This window comes from Marmota flaviventris, chromosome 9, assembly GCF_047511675.1.
Source record: "Marmota flaviventris isolate mMarFla1 chromosome 9, mMarFla1.hap1, whole genome shotgun sequence".
In the NCBI taxonomy this organism is placed as follows: domain Eukaryota; kingdom Metazoa; phylum Chordata; class Mammalia; order Rodentia; family Sciuridae; genus Marmota; species Marmota flaviventris.
In genome coordinates this window covers 60878758-60896328 of record NC_092506.1, presented here as the reverse complement: position 1 = coordinate 60896328, position 17571 = coordinate 60878758, and the positions used below count along the sequence as shown (strand labels likewise).

General features: G+C 45.9%; 1 protein-coding gene across 1 annotated transcript in view; it reads left to right on the top strand.

Moving 5' to 3' along the window:
• Clpb (ClpB family mitochondrial disaggregase) overlaps positions 1–12255 on the top strand; it is a 139733-nt gene extending 127478 nt beyond the window's left edge. The window contains exons 9-16 of the mRNA XM_027942617.2: positions 673–728; positions 5125–5169; positions 5448–5609; positions 9880–10036; positions 10887–10960; positions 11123–11242; positions 11451–11555; positions 11946–12255. Of these exons, the coding sequence (XP_027798418.2) occupies positions 673–728; positions 5125–5169; positions 5448–5609; positions 9880–10036; positions 10887–10960; positions 11123–11242; positions 11451–11555; positions 11946–12194 (968 nt within the window). The 3' untranslated portion in view covers positions 12195–12255. The remainder of the gene's footprint in view (positions 1–672; positions 729–5124; positions 5170–5447; positions 5610–9879; positions 10037–10886; positions 10961–11122; positions 11243–11450; positions 11556–11945) is intronic.
• The last annotated feature ends 5316 nt before the right edge of the window (positions 12256–17571 follow it).

Genomic DNA, 17571 nt, shown 5'->3' with positions numbered 1-17571 from the left:
GTCTGAGGCATTCTTAGCTCCTCACTCTCCACCCTCACAGACCTCCACTCCCACCTCCCACCATTGCCTTGACAGGGCTTTCATGACTTAGTTGTCTCATCTTCACCTCAGACACCTTTATAGACCTTGCTCTCCTCAGATGTAGGAACCCAAAAGGTACCACCCTTCAACCATGATGGTGTGGACCTTTTGTACCACACAATGATTTCCAGTGGCCATTCCCAATGGCCCTTCAGAGCTACCAATTTGGTATTATCGTGCCTTCCTTTTATCACAAAGAAGGTCGGTGAAGCCAATAAGACGTACTCTTCATCCCCTCCCAGTGGCTTCTTAGCATGTGATTCTGGGGTCTGACTGAACGACAGAACCATAGGAGTTAAGAGAAATGTGGGGCAGAGAGCAAGAAAGCCAGTGCACTCCCAGGAGGGATGAAGTTTGTGTGGGCTTCAGAGGGCAAGTTGGCTCTAGACTAGTCATCCCCCCACTCTTAGGATGCAGCTACAGAGAAATGGCCTCGACACCATCCGCAGAAAAGTCAAAATGCAATTTCATAAGTGACCTGAGGAGAATCTCTGAGCCTCAGTATTCCCATCTATAAAAGACATGCTGTCTAGTCCATGCATTTCCAGTCATTTGGTCCTAACCCAACTCCTCTCGCTTCTTTCTTCCTAGGAAAAACAGAGCTAGCCAAGCAGACAGCCAAATATATGCACAAAGATGCCAAAAAGGTAAGGGCTGGGACTGAGGTATCTTCTACAGACCATAGAGACCTATCAAAAACCTGAGGCTCAGTGGCAGAGCACTTGCCTTGCACATGTGAGGCACTGGGTTTGATCCTCAGCACCACATAAAAATAAACAAACAAAAGAAAGATATTGTGCCCATGTATAACTAAAAAATATTTTTTTAAAAATCTGAGGCTCTCTGAATCTAGTAGTAGAATCAAAAAGATGTACCCACCCCCCCCCCCAGAAACAAGCCTCAGCTCTGGCCACCGGTTGTTCCAGGAATTTGGGGAAGTTATCTAACCTCTTTGTGTCTCAGTTTCTTCATCTTTGAAATAAGAATAATAATCCTCGGTCTACCTGACTCTTGGGAAAACCAGGTCTGATTCATCCATCCAACATCGTCAAGTTCCCACATCATGCCAGGTGTTGTGCTGAATGCCCGTAATGCAGTGTTTATTAAGGCACTCTCTCCCCAGGCACTCTGGCTGGGGAGGTGTCCACACAGTCAAGGCTGTGCCAAAGGAAGTCTTGGCAGCTGTCCGAGAAAATGGGAATGAGATGATTCCTGTTGCTTCTTTTCATCCTGCATGACCTTTGAAACCTGGTTTCTCTCTCTTTTTTTTTTTTTTATTTTATTTATTTATTATTTTTATGTGGTGCTGAGGATCCAACCCAGAGCCTCGCACGTGCTAGGCAAGCGCTCTACCGCTGAGCCACAACCCCAGTCCCTGAAACCTGGTTTCTTAATGCCTTATGTGTTGGCTGCTTCTAATGTTCCTTCACAAGGCTCAGAGCCATAGATTTTCCACAGGAAAGGGCCATCTTCATCCCCTGTGTGTTTGTACTCAGCTTTCCAAAGCCTACTCAGTTTGACTCTTGTCCATGCTGACAGGAAACACTCTGGAGAAAGCAATCCTTAGAGAGAATACAAAACAGCTAATGAAAGGTAAACTTCCTACCAGCCTTCCTAGCATGAGGCTGAGGGAGGTCGATCTCCCACACTGGAGGTTGCCTAAGACATGCCTCACCCCATGCACTCCCCACCAAGATGATGAGGACTTGCCTAGATCTTGCCAGCCAAGTGGCTCCCAGAAGCAGAGTCCTGGATTCCTATTCCACTTGTAACCTCCTGAATTCTTGCCACCCTCCAGAGAACCTGGCAGCCACAGAAACAAGGTCGCTCAGGCTATGTCCTCCTGAGCCCCCTTCTTCCTAAGAACTGGCAGAAGGCTTTTCACTGGCCGAGCAGCTATGCTCTGCCTCAGCGAAACCCAGAGCAGACCCACTTGACATGCAGGCAGGCAAGAAGCAGCACATGGCATGCTAATATGCTCAACCGAAATAGCATTTTTAAGACAATTTATCAGGTTGGCAGCGATTGAAACAATTAGCACTCTGGAAAGGGCCATAAACTAGCAAGACTATTAGGGAAGATGCAGTTACGGGCAGGAACCACCTGATTAGGGATGAAGAATTCTGAGTGGTTTAATTTTAATACTGTCAGAAAGGTTAATATTTAATTACAAATTATAATCTCCTTATCCAAGCTGTCTTAATATGTCTTCATACACAGTGGAAGTAGAAGGAAAGTATCTGCTGACTTGCTGGTGTAGAAAGGAGAAGGGACTTTTTTAAAAACTGATGATGCACATAATTTTTTAGTTGGCACATCAAAATGGGAGACAGATCAGTCCCAGTGCAGGGTGTCCTACAGGTGGGCTGATGGTGTCCTTCTGTACATGTCTCATCCAGAAAGAGAAATAACATCATCATCCGCCCATACTCACCGCAGGAGGCAGCAGGACATGGTAGGCAAACCTCTAGAGCCAGCCATTCTTTGGCTCAAGTTCCAGATCTCAGTCTCGTGCCCTCCATGATGTTTCAGCTCTCTTGCTTCAGGGTCAGGCTGTCCAGTCCTGTGTCTGAAGCAGTTGTGATCGTCAAGGGAGATGATACAAATCATAGCTAGCTCAGCGCTGGCTGCTCCCTTGACTTGTATGTGTGCCTCACTCCCTTCTCACATAGTACCCGGCTACCACTGTCTTATTTGATCCTGTGAGGGACCTAGCACAGACAGCAACTTAGACCTGCTTTTCAGATAAGAAAGCAGACCCTATAGCATCAAGAGACTTGTCTAAGGTCACTTGTCAGGGGAATCTAGTCTTCAACTCTTCTCTCAACACCATTGTTCTCAGCTGCTCTGGGAGGCTAGTTTGTAAACTTATCAATTTGTCGCCATTTCACATAGGGAGATGAGAGGCATGAGAAGCCCAATAAAATCATCCATTTTATTTTTAACTCATAGGTGATGAATTACACTCCTGCTCCATGCATTTCCAGTCATTTAGTCCTAACCCAACTCCTCTCACTTCTTTCTTCCTAGGAAAAACAGAGCTAACCAAGCCCTGTGACCAACTCATTGCAGAATATGTTCAACAGAAATTTTCTGGCCATGTGATAGGCATGTTTGAAGCCTACCCACAAAATCCAAGCGAGTCCTAGGCTATAAGCTACCTTCTAACTAGTATACCTGAGGTTTCATGTGGAGCAATATACACAAAGTCTCAGATTCATGGCAGACATGGTGGCACATACCTGTAATCCCAGAGGCCAGCCTGAGCAATTTAGCAAGACCTTGTCCCAAAATTAAAAAATAAAAAGGACTGGAGGGTGTTAACTCAGTGGTAGAACACTTGCCTAGCCCTGGGTTCAATCCTCAGTATCACAGGAAAAAAAAAAAAAAAAGAAGGAAAAACAGAATCCAGTTCAGAGCCTATTTGTAAACAGGGTCTCACCAAGATGACTCATGAAATAAAATAGGCACTGGCCTGGGAGGCTAGTGGCTTAGATCCCAATTGTGGCTCTCTGATCCTTAGTTTCTTCATTTGTGAAGGGACACTAATACCTCTGGATCCTGCTACCTAACAAGATGGTTTTTGCATTTACACTTTTTTTTTTTTTAAGCTTATGTACTCACAGGTACCCACACAAAGCAGGAAGCAGTGTTGTATCTATCTATCTATCTATCTATCTATCTATTTATTTATTTATTTATGGTGTTAAGGATCAAACCCAGGGCTTCAAACCCAGGCAGACACACTACTACTGAGCCACATCCCCAGCCATATACAATTTTTTTAATCAGATCTATTTATGAGCCTTTTTTCTCAGCCTCTAGTGTTCCTTTTACATAGAGCAGCTTTGTTGACTTTAATTACTAGAGTTCATAATCCTTGAGAAGGACCCTAATGGTGTTCTATGATATCATCATGAGGTGGGATGACAGAGCCCAACAATTGCAGTTACTTGGAAGTCTGATGAAAGGCATAGGAGCAAGCATTTGAGTCTAACCACCTGGGTTTGAATCCCAGCTCTACCCTATGATGTGTATATCAGTTTTCTCATTTGTAAAATTAGTTCAATGATGGTGTCCATCCCATTGGATTATAATGAAGGTTAAATGAGATGCTGAAGTAAAATGTTAGACACCATTCTTAACACATAATAAGCAATTGATGTATGTTGGATGCTGCTTTAATTGCTCTTGCCTTGCTTTGTAGGTAATACCAAGCTAAGATCTTAGGAAACTAAAGTGATTCCAGCCAAGAAAACTAACCCCAAAGACTTGTTCAAAGTTGCTTAATAAATCATTAGAAAGAGGGGCTGGGATTGTGGCTCAACGGTAAAGCGCTCACCTCGCATGTGTGAGGTCCTGGGTTTGATCCTCAGCACCACATAAAAATAAATAAATAAATAAATAAAGGTATTGTGTCCAACTACAACTAAAAAAAAATCATTAGAAAGAACTAGGGTGGAAAGCCAGGTTACTTGACGTTAAGTGAGCACTAGAGTCTATACTCCCTGTAGCCTAGGACATTGATGTCTGAGCACAAAGCTCAAAATCCTTCAAGAGCCCAGCTGGTTGGCAATGGGGATGATACGAGACAGTAGAACATAATGGTTTAGAGCACAGAGATGGAGCTGGGTGGCCAAGCTTGTGTGACCTTGGGCAAGTTAATCTAATCTGTAATTTCGTTTCTCATCTGTAAAGTGGGGATGATGAGAGCACTTAACCTCACAGACTCGTACACATTCTAAGCCCTTCATAGCTTGCTTAGGACATTGCCAGGCACAGGTAAGCACCAGTGAAAGCCAGCTATTACATGTCAGAGACAACTTCGTGACTTCCAGCCATTGCTCCCCCTGGGCAGCACGCCCAGCTTTCCTGTGGCCATCCTCCATCCCTCCCAAAGCCTGCGTGTCGCAGCAGGCAGGGCTACCAGGGGCCCTCTGGAAATGCTTGCTGGCTCATGTCCTGTGCACTGATAGCAGTGCCTACCCCACATGACCTTAACCTCTCTACGCCCTTCCCGCCTCTTGACTTATTTCCACCCAGGGCTTCATCAGGTTGGACATGTCTGAGTTCCAGGAGCGACATGAGGTGAGTCTCTTCAGAAATGATAGTCTATGATGTGGGGGTCCTGTTGACATGACTGTTCTGGTGTTTTTATATGACTTGTCATTTGGGTCTTTGGGCCTGACATAATTCCAGCAGCCCTGGGAATTGGGAGAGGGGTGTACAAATGGGGGGAAAAATAGCCCACCAACCTTTTGAGACAGGCATTTGCTCGTTCATAAAGCCATCTTTCCATGCTGGCCCCATATTGCAGACAAAAGGCACAGAAAGGCCTTCCTAACATATGTTCCTCCTTCTACCAGGTGGCCAAGTTTATTGGGTCCCCACCAGGTTATATTGGCCATGAGGAGGGCGGCCAGTTGACCAAGAAGTTAAAGCAGTGCCCCAATGCTGTGGTGCTCTTTGATGAGGTGGACAAGGCCCATCCAGATGTGCTCACCATCATGCTGCAGCTGTTTGATGAGGTGAAAATCAGCCTGGGCGGGATGGAGTTGTGGGGACATCTGGAGGTATCGGGGGCTGTGAACAGCAGGAATCCAGGACCCAGAGGCTGTCTGATCCTTATTCAGTGCTCCTCCTTGGATATATTTAGTCACTTGGCAGATGAGGCTCTCTGGACAGGACTCAAAGCAGGCCACTCAGGGAAGACCAGCACTGACCCATAGTTGACAATTTCATGGCTGCCCAGCCTGTCCTCTAGAGGGACAGTAGGACAGAGGTTCCATTGGGGGAGCACTGAACTTTTGTTTCCCCTCTGCTCCTGACTGACTTTGTAGCTTTGGCAGTTCACTGCCCATCTCTAGTCATCAGGGACTTCATGTGACAAGCAAGGAGGCTGAATCAATAAACTCCCGAGAACCATCGTGGCTCTAGCAGCTCTGTGCCTCTGTGTACAGTATTTCGTCTGCACCAGTGCTTTAAATCACTCAACATTGTTACTGCTGATGAGATGTTAATACTATGGCTTTTAGAATCCTTCGGGGGAGTTCCAGGCCCCTGACAAAACTGCAGTACCCCACTAGGTGGGGTGAACTCTGAATGGGAAAAGAACATGCTTTTATGCAGTATATTTTATGTGCTAGATTTCTGCTTACGTCTTAGCAGACATTAGTGCTAATCATAACAATAGCCAGGGCAAGGCAGAAATTATCTGATTTTTTTTTTAATTCAGAGGAAGAAACTGAGGTTCCAAAAGGTTATAAATGATGTATACAAGGACACAGAGCAAGTGTATGAGGATTCAAGTTTGGACTGCAGATATATCTGGCCTCAGAGCCCTAGTCCTTTGTACCTTCTTACCAGTGAGCCAAGGGAAGGGTTGGTCTTGGTCTTGGGAGAGAATGGCCTTCACCTTCTCCAAGGGGCCTTGCCCTGCCAGGAGGACATGAGGAGCCAAGGGCTGAACTGGGGCTGAGCTTTCGTCTCCACACAGGGGCAATATTAGCCAGCACCAGGTGCCCTAGGAAATGTTTTGCTTCTCATGTCACATAGGTGTAGGGAAGAACTTCCCCAAACAATACATAAGGTACACCAAGCCAGGAGGACTAAATCTGTCCCCTGCTGCCACTGCCTTCTCCACCTGGCCCAGCATCCTTCCCCTGCCCCATATTTGCTTCCATCTTCCCAACCACTCAGCTGATCTCCTGCTGTGAAAGAGTCCACCAGTTCTCAGAGAATAGAGGGACAGTGAGGCCTCCCACTCTGTTCCAGCCTCTTGGTGAGATTCAGGTCACAGCTGTGGCCCACACCCAGCCTTACCCTCTGGAGGAGTCTGCTTAGGAGATGTGGTGATATTCCGCATCCTTGCCCTTTACATGCCATGCACCCTTGTAAGAAATACACTGTAGCAACTCATCTAACCCTCCAAACCACCCTCTGAAAGAAGGCAACTACTGCTGCCTCCATTTAATAGACATGAGCACTAAATTTAAACTAGAGTAAGTAATTTATCTGTAGTTACACAGCTGGAAGGGGGAATTAAGCATTGGAACCCAGGTGGTCCCATTCTAGAATAGCTTAAGTAATTGACGTGCAGCTACGGCAAAGGGGGGTATTCTGCAGGGAAGCACACAAAGGAGGGAAGACCCCCACTCAGGAAGGTGAGCATGGCAGGGGACACAGACAAAATACCCTGCCTTGTGTTATGAATGAGTGGGGCAGACAGGCAGCCAGAGGGCAGTTCAGTCTGCTGGGGCAGGCATCATACTAGGGTCTAATAGCAAGTTGTAAGGATAGTAAATCCAGCCTGGAATTATGAGGGAAGTCCCCAGTCCTCACTTAGCTCAGTTCTTCTAAACCTGGGACCAGAAAAGCAAGAATCTTACTGCTGTCATCAAAATACCACACAGGACTAATGCTGGGTCACTTCTAGGTTACCTCAGAACCTATAGCCCAGGGCAGAACTCCCAGGAAGATACCAGTCCCCAGGGAACCCATCTCCTCCTCCTCCCTTTAAGGATTCATGAGACAGTAGAAAAGCAGCTCCATAACCCTGCGGGGACCATTTGAGCCTCACCCAGAATATGCACATTCTGGTTGCTGGTGGGATGAGGACAGCTCCCGCTTTAGGACACATCGTTATTGCCAAGGAAACAGGAGAGAGATGAGCACTGAAAGTCACCCTTTGGGTCAGTTGTGCACTGCACCTGCTCCCCTTGCCCACCTGGGACCCATCCTCAGGCCCAGTTATGAGCACAGCTTTGATCTCTTAGAATGAAATTGCTGCTAGGTTATTGCTCTGGCCAGGACTGAGTGTGAACTCAGTCCTCAGGGATGAGCTCTGCGAGGTAAGTGTGGAACACACAGTGCCTTATACACATGCTTAGGCACATCACACCCTAACCCAGATTTGCCCCAATCCGGAATTAACCCCAGCAGCAATTAGAACCCATGAGCAGGAGTCAGATTGAAGAGCTAGTGGCAAAATCTCAAGATATCCCCTTCCACCAGAGTGACTAGCTCCAGGACCTGCAGCACCATGCCTCTTCTAAATAGATCCCTTTGGAACTTTGAGGCCTAGACCAGTAAAGCAACACTGGAAAGCACACCCAGCACTCATACGTCGCTCAGCTAATGCACCGTGTCTCCTCTTGTCTCTAAGGAGGGCTAGGCTTGCCAGGCATGGGCTTTAGACTTGCCAGGCTGGCCATGCATCAGGCCCACCCTGACAAGGAAGGGGAAAGCATGATGAGGATGGTGACTGGCTGGAGCTGGGGCAGGGCCCAGCATCCCTGGCTCAGGCAGGAGCCACCAGTCGGAGCTCAGTGATCTATTCCCTGAGGCTTGTTTCCCAGGTACTCCCAGGCAGGTGTCCTCTCCTTGCACCTATCCCAGTGCTCTCAGTGAGGACCAAAGGATGCAAACTGAATTTGGTCTAATTTTGAAAAAATTGTGTTGAGGGAAAGAAAATGACACAAGGCTTCATTTATCCAGCACTATTGTAATGCGCTCTGTAGCCTGGTGCAAAGGGAAGGGCGTAGCTCTGGAGTCACATAGTTCAAGACTCCCCTGTACTGTATTCTGGCTTTGAGACCTACCTGTGAGAAAAAATTACTTAACCTCTCTGAGCTTCAGTTTCTTTTCAGAGGTCATAACTCACCTTCCTCCAAGGATTTAGGGATTCAACAGGCAGGTGTTGAGGATTTAGGGATTCAACAGGCAGGTGTTGAACAGCTACCCTGTGCCCAGCAATGTCCTGGGACACAGAGGTGTTCCCAGCCTCTGCCCTGAAGGAGCAAATTTCTAATAGATGATAAAATAGTGCACTGAAAGCACCAAGAAGAGCACCTGTGACAACAGAAGTGCCCTGTTGGTGCTCACCCTTGGCACTCAATTGCTTTCCCTCAGCCAATTCCTGATCATCACTGTCAGCACTGTCCAGAGCTATTGTACAGTGATGCCCTTGAGCTTTGCTGAATGGGCAGGGCTCTGTCACCTTGACCTGATTGGTTACAGAACCATGTTCTTGGATAGTTCTTCTAGTTCTTCATCTTCTCTCTGCCATTTGCTCTCTTTTCTTGGTGCATCTGTCTCAGTACAGATGACGTCTTCTCTGTCACTTCTTGAAAGTGCTAAAATTCCAAAGGAATGTCCCAAGGTGGTTAAAGTAGAAACCTAATTTGCTTTCCCTCTGTTGGGATGGAGGATGGCTCCAAAGACATAGCAATTAATTTATTATACATCATCTGCTCTGGCCACATGCACAGCATGGTGTACTGAGGTGCTTTCACCAACATGACCACATCTAGTCCTCACAGTCACCCTCTTAAGATTCCCACCCCTGAACTCCTGCAGTGACCTGGGCTTTCCTTCTTGTTATGATTGTTCATTTCATGGGTCTCGGCTTCTCTAGACAGGGAGCTTGCTAAAGTCGCAGTGAGTCCCCAGTACCTAACAGAGCCTGCCCAGAGTGGGATTCTGATAATGAGATGGGTGGGGAATCAGACTGACTTCTGGATGCCAAGGCTAGTTGGGCACCCTGAGATGTCTATAAGCAGGTGCTATCTTGCCTAGAGGTGCTCTCAGAGGAGCAGATGCTGCCCGAGGCAGTGAGCACTGTTACCAGGCTGTGAGTCCAGTGCCCAGAGAACCCGGAGTGGGGAGCAGCTGACCTTCAGGGTGGGAGGCAGCAACACAGGGTTCTGGGGGAGTGTCCTGGAGAACAAGAGTACTGAGGGCACTAAAGCCTGTCCGGGCTTGCAGCTCCCTCACCATACCATCCCCATTCCTTCCCAGGGCCGACTGACAGATGGGAAGGGGAAGACCATTGACTGCAAGGATGCCATCTTCATCATGACCTCCAATGTGGCCAGTGACGAGATCGCACAGCACGCATTGCAGCTGAGGCAGGAAGCTTTGGAGATGAGCCGGAACCGCATCGCTGAAAACCTTGGTATGGTGTATAACCTGAGCTGTATGGGCAAGTAACCTGAGCACCGGCACTTCTGGGACAAGGGTAGGATTGAGGTCCTAGTAGGCAGCAGACACAAGGCACCATGTCAGAGAGTAGAGGGGGACAGACAAAGAGTGCCCCACTCAGGAAAGCCCCAAATCTTGCCAGATGTGGTAGCACACACAACCTAGCTACTTGGAAGGCTGAGGCAGGAGGAGCACAAGTTTGAGACCAGCTTTAGCAGCTGAGTGAGATCCTGTCTCAAAAAATAAAAAGAGCTGGGGATATGGCTCAGTGGTAGAGTACTTCTGGGTTCAGTCTCCAGTACCAAAAGAAAAAAGGAAGAAAGAAAGCCCCAAATCTCCTGGGTGATAGGAAGGCTCCAGACAGAGGATTGGACAGAGGCAGCCAGGGTGAGGGACAGAAGGGAGCCAGAGTCTCAAACTCAACAGTTAAGACCCTTAGGAACAGTAAGTCAGAAGCCACACAGAAGTGGGCACAGCCTTTTCAGCCAGTACAGCTCCCCGCATTAGAGGGTCGTAGAGCCCTCAGCAAGCAAGAGGCTCTGCCTCTCACCTTTCCATTCAGGATAAGTCCTGTTGCCACTTTCTTCAGAGTCAGAACTCAAGCCTTGACCCTGATTTCTGTCCTTCCCCATCACCTGCAACTCCCACTTGAGAACCCTGGAGCTTTATAACACTCAAGAGCTAGAAGGGCCTCAGAAAGTACCTCGGGAGGTGAGGAGACCATACCAAGGGCCAGCGAGCCTTAGTGACCAAGATCTCATAGGTATAGCCCCCAAAGTTCCTTGAGTGTGGGAAGTAAGCAGTTTATGATTCTGTCTCTGCAGGAGACGTCCAGATGAGTGACAAGATCACCATCTCAAAGAACTTTAAGGAGAATGTGATTCGCCCCATCCTGAAAGTAAGAGTGTTTCTTGGAGCTGGAGCCTGGGGCTGGGGGAGCAGGGCCTTAACCATAGCAAATAGACGGAAGCCACTATGTTTCCCAGTGGGGTCCAGAAATTTTCCTGTGCCTGCCTTCCCAGGCCACTGAGTTCATACTGCCCCTACCCTGGCCCTACAGGCTCACTTCCGGAGAGATGAGTTTCTTGGACGGATCAATGAGATCGTGTACTTCCTTCCCTTCTGCCACTCAGAGCTTATCCAGCTAGTCAACAAGGAACTGAACTTCTGGGCCAAGAGAGTAAGAGGGGACTGCCCATGGGTGGGGAAGGGACATCTGTCCACTGGAACTCTGGAGGAAACAATCCCTCCCCCTGAAGGTGGAACACTTGGTGTGGGGCCAGTAGCCCTGGGGCATACTGTCTTTCACAGTCCTGGGCCTCAGCCCAGTGTAGTGAGAGATGGAAAGCAAGGGCCACACGCAGACAGGCCTCTCTGATCCATTGCAGGCCAAACAAAGGCACAACATCACACTGCTGTGGGACCGTGAGGTGGCAGACGTGTTGGTTGATGGCTACAACGTGCACTATGGTGCCCGCTCCATCAAACATGAGGTGAGCACAGGAGCCTGAGAGAAGGGAGGCACCTCCACCTCTTTGTCCCCAGTACCCTCCAGACCCAATGCCTGGGCCCCCTGCTGCTGGAGTGGGCGATACCCAGAGCTGATGCCCCTTCAGAACCAAAAATACTGAAACTCCTATCTGGAGGATGGCCAAGCATGAACCCTGCCTGAAGCAGGGGACTGGGAGCCTCAGTAACTGACAGCAGTGTACCTTTAGCACAATCCTGTAGGGTAGATGTTGATACCCCACTTTGCAGATGAGAAAATTGAGGCTCAGAGAAGGTCTCTGACTTGCCCAAGCAAATGGTAGATACCGGCTGCAGGCCACAGACTGGGCACAGTCTGAGACAGTGACAACCACTTCACCTGCCACCACCTGCAGGTAGAGCGCCGTGTGGTGAACCAGCTGGCGGCAGCCTATGAGCAGGACCTGCTGCCCGGGGGCTGTACTCTGCGCATCACTGTGGAGGACTCAGACAAGCAGCTCCTCAAGAGTCCTGATCTGCCCTCACCCCAGACAGAGAAGCGTCCACCCAAGCTGCGACTGGAGATCATCGATAAGGACAGCAAGACCCACAAACTGGACATCCGGGCACCACTCCACCCTGAGAAGGTGTGCTATACAATCTAGCATCCACCTGTATGTGCCCTGAACATCCAATAAAGACCCCTTGCTGTGGCATGGCAACTGACCTAGCCTCCCCTCATGCCTCTCCCTCTCTCTGCCAAGCCTAAGGGCTGTTTACCTCCTTTACAGACCTGGAAGACCCATCCTTTGTCCCAGTCCTGAAGTAGGAATCCTGCCTACCTGCCCTCTGTGGGCCCAAAATCTGCTAAAATGTCTTGAGAAGATACCTCTCTAACCCCTTCAAGGCAAGATGCAAGGGAGGTCCCTCTTTGTCCTTCAGCATGATCCCCATTCCCTGTAGTCACTGGAACTGTATCAGTGTTCCCAAAAGCTCAGAAGTATGGCAGCAAAAAACAGATCTGGCTGGAAGAAGACAAGGACCAGAGCCACTTGATTCAGAGTTTTCTGATTTCCAACAGTTTCTGTCTTAGGGAGCCATTTTGCACTGTGGCCTGCCATCCTCTGCTGGTACTTGTGCAGCTCAATCCCCAGAATGTCTCCACTGGGAGTGAGAAAAAGTGCAGAGGCCCAGGCACAGATGGTTGCAATTTAGTCTATAGCTCCCTCTTTCCCATGCTTTGAAATTCTAAGGCAGAGACCCATAAAACTTACCCCTTTCTACTGCCATATCACACCCACCGTTCCTCCCTACCCCATGTCCTGGATCAAGCCACACTGCTTTTTTATCGTTGGGACTAGGCCAGTGGAAGGCACCACTAGGCGACCTGACTCGTTCATTATCCTGCTCTACTCTGGGACTGGACAGGAGTATCCGATGACCATGTAAGTTCCTAGAGCTCTCCTCCAGGAAACCAACAACCTAGACTTTGGGAAGCTGCAGGGGGAGAGAGTCATAAAACCATTCTTAATTACCAAAACCAGGAAATTAATCTTGCTACAGTACTTCTAATTGATCTACAGACATTTGAATTTTGCCAGTTTTCCATGCAGGTGCCCACAGATTCTGCATCACTTAGAGCTGTTGTCCCAGCTAAGTGAGCCTGGAATAAACCTGCAGTTAATTCAGTCTACTGATAGTCACTGAGCAGATAGACAGTCTGGACACCTTACCCCTCATGGAGGGCATTCTACAGATCTGCCATGTTTCAACCCAGTTTGGCAGAATGCAGCAAGGCCTGATGCATCCCTGGGCACCCCCTGCAGTAGCCACCACTGGTAACCATTCCGTTCACCCTCCCCTGCTGCCTGGGGGCTGTACTCTGCACATTACTGTGGAGGACTCAGACAAGCTGCTCCTCAAGAGCCCTGAACTGCCGGCTTGTAGTGTTAGCTAGTTTCTTTCAGGAAGCAAAAAATGGAGGCAAAAATCAAAGTGCCTTGGGTGATGGGAAAATGACATAGCATGGTCTGAAGCTGTCAGAAACGAGGGCCCAGGCCCCAGCACATGCTCTGGCAGTCACCAGCTAACCCCTTGGAGCCACATCTGCTGCTCCCTACCTCAGTGACTGCTATTCTTTTGTTGTTTTTTACTTTTTGTTTTGAAATAATTTTAAACTTAGAGAAAGCTGCAAAAATAGTAGAGTTCTCATGCCTTTTACCGTTTCTTCTAATATAAACATCTCATACTACAGTTATCAAAACCAGGAGATTAACATTGCTACAGTATTACTGATAGGCAGACATTTGAATTTTGAGAATTTTCTCTCAGTGTCCTTTTTCTGTTCCAGGATCCAATCCAGGACATCCCACATGGCATTTTATTGTCATGTTTCCTTCATTTTCACCAACTGTGACAGTTCCTCCATCCTCCTTAGTCTTTGACCTTGACAATTTTGAAGAGTCCTGGCCAGTTCTTTTGTAGAACGTCCCTTGATTTGGGTTTGCCTAATAATTTCACTTGATTTCATTAAGGATCTACATTTTTGGCAAGCTGCTCACAGAAACAAGGTTGTACCCACCTAGCAGCAGGTCATATTACCTTTAATTGTAAGGCTAAAGTGGTGTGTGAATTTGCAGGCTGGAGCTGTAGCTCAATGGTAGAGCTGCTTGCCCAGCATGCATAAGGGCTTGGGTTAAATTCCTAGCACCACAAAAAAAAAAAAAAAAAAAAAAAAATCATCATATATAATACACACATATGTGTAATTATAGAGAAAATTATAATTATATAGAAAATTATATACAAGGGGGATATGAATTTCCCCCTTTAAATTAATAAAAATCTTTTGTCTTATTTATCCTTGGAGTTTTGTCTACAGATTTTAACATCCTTCTCAATGGTTCTTGCTTATCACAAATATAAATGTTGTTTTTGCCTAATGATCAATTTTTCTTCATCATCTATATTTATTAATCAGTGTTCTTTTGTAAGGAAGAACCCAATAATTTATGTCAGTATGGGCTAGTAGACACTAGTTTTATTCTGTGGATTATAGTACTAAGAGAGCATATGTTGTTGGTCCAGTTGGCCATTTGGCCATTAAGAACTCCTTCAAGTTGTTTCAACATTGCTTCCACATTTTTTGAGCACTTCCTCTCTTTCTGGTACAAAATGTTCCAGGCTCACTCACATTTTCCCTTTCCCAGCCCTGACATTAACCACTTCTCCAAGAAGCTCCCAGTTTCCTTTATTCTTGAATAAACCAGATGGTTACTTGGTACTTAGATACCAAGTTCTGGCCGGGCACAGTGGTGCACGCCTATAATTCCAGCGCTCTGGAAACTGAGGCAGGAGGATCACGAGTTCAAAGCCAGCCTCAGCAATTTAGTGAAGCCCTAAGCAATTCAGCAAGACCCTGTCTCTAAACAAAATAATTTAAAAAGGGCTAGGGATATGGCTCAGTGGTTGAGCGCCCCTAGATTCAATTCCTGGTACCAAAAAAAAAAAAAAAAAAGAAATCAAGGTCTGGACACGGGGTATACACATTACTAGTTGAGTGTCATTGTGTCTATGCCCTCTCAGCAGACACAGCTCAGAAATCTATGTATGTTACCACATGCATACACACATACATCTGAATTTATTTTATCTGTACATCTGTATGTTATTAAAAACCATGAGTTCAAATTGATACCTTCAGTCCAATCCATACTGTAGATTTATGACTGCCATTCTTAAAACTTGCCTATTCTTTTTCCGCTTCTTCCTCTCCTGAGATGTGTCTTCTTTCTCTCTCTGTGTGTGTGATGGTGAGACTTCCTTTAGGGGCTCTGTCAGTGACCTTGTGCAACATTCCTATTAGATAATCAACTGTAACCAAGAACAGCAAACTTGTAATTCAGATTAGATTTAGATAAGTTTTATACCAGAAGAACCCTGAAAGTAGGTGAAGAACTTTTAATTCTCTTCTTCCAGAGAATTTTTGCCAGACCTCCAAGGTCATGTTCCACCCAGATCTTACACTCCATATTACCCTGGGCACTGCTCAGTTCACTTACACCACTTGTTCTGTGTCTTCATCACTAGAATGTGAGCTCCAAAAAGGACAAATAACTGAACTGTCCAGCTTACTAGCCACAGACTCTGGCACAGAGCTAGCACATGACAGAGGCTCCAAGAATATTATGGGTGGCCCTGCAGCAAGAGTAGATCTTCACTGTGTTCCCTAGGATGGAACAGTGTCATTTGTTTGCTCAGCCTCCCAGCAGCTCTGGAAGCCAAGGCAGGAAGATCACAAGTTCAAAGACAACCTCAGCAACTTATCAAGGTCCTAGCAACTTAGTAAGACCCTGTCTCAAAACAAAATATTAAAAGGGCTGGAGATGTAGCTCAGTAGTTAAGCACCCCTGGGTTGAATCCCTATCCCCCACCCCCCAAAAAATGTATAGATAAATGCATTGTTCAAAGAGAAAAACTCAAAAGCATGTAGTGATTACTTTAGAAATTTAAGGGAAAAAACATTAAATCTTTTTATTTGTAGATGGACACAATACCTTTATTTTATTTATTTTTATATTGTGCTGAGGATCAAACCCAGTGCCTCACATGTGCTAGGCAAGTGGTCTACCACTGAACCACAACACCAGCCCCAAAAACATTAAATCTTAAGAGAATAGACAACGAACCAATAAAAACTGAAGTAGAGCCAGACGCAGTGACACCTGCCTGTAATCCCAGCAGCTCAGGAGGCTGAGACAGGAGAATTGTGAGTTCAAAGTCAGCCTCAGCAACAGCAAGGCAGTGAGTTGCTAAATAGAGTCTCTAAATAAAACACAAAATAGAGCTGGGGATGTGGCTCAGTGGCCAAGTGCCCCTGAGTTCATCCCTGTTATAAAAAAAAAAAAAAAAATGAAGTAGGAAAAAAGAACAAGAAAAGGGATAAATTCACAATTATTTGAAGGCATTGATAAAACCTGAGCCTGCTAAAGAGGAAACAGCCAAAACTGAAAAGACAGGATCAAGAATGATAAATTAGACATAGCTGTATAGCAAGAGAAGAATTAAAAATTTTAAAAGAGCTTTATGGCAATAAATTTTGAAAACAGAGCAGATGGATAATATCCTAGCAAACACTGACCCAAGACATAGTTGGAAGAGACCAATTGATTAGCAAAGAAGTAATTGAGAAGGTGACTAAAATTTTATCCTTTGATTGGGTTCTAGACTGGGAATGTAGCTCAGTGATAAAGTGCTTGCCTAGCACATGCAAGGCCCTGGGTTTAATAACAGCATTGCCAAAAAAAAAAAGTGTTAATTAAAATTTTAAATTGAAATGCACATATAGGATAGTGCACAAATTGTGAGAATACAGGTTAATGAGCTTTTGCATAGTGAGTGGGGCTATAATCATCACTCTACCCCAAATACAGATAAATTCTAACTTTTAACTCTATATAACTGCTTTAGACCATGGGAAAAGTTGGAAAAATACTCAACAGTTGATTCTTTAAATCCATACAATTGCAAATTTTATAAAATACCAAAAGAGGCCTAATTTCACCTGTGGCTATAGAACGCAAAAATTCCAAATCAAGTTAAATGTACACTGTGATCGCATAAAGATTATTTCAGCAATAGAAGGCTCAGTGTCAGGAAATTTACTAATATAAATAATAAGTACATCAAGAACAAATATTTAAATGTCTATAATAAATTAATCTTAGTGTATTATTTTGGTAATTATGCTGTGACTACTGAAGTGTTCCTTATTTTTAGAAAATATATTTAGAAGTTAAAGGTAATTTGCAAATATTTCAGGAAACTAAATTTTATATACACATACACATATACGCATATATATGTATACACACACAGAATGATAAAGTAAAAGTAAACATTGGGAATTCTGAAGGAAGAGTATATAGAAATTTGTTTTTGCAGCTTTTCTATAAGTCAGATTATTTCAAAGTTTTTTAAAAGAAAGAAGATATACCAGTGTGTGCTAAAAAAAGCATTTGAGGGCTGGGGATGTGGCTCAAG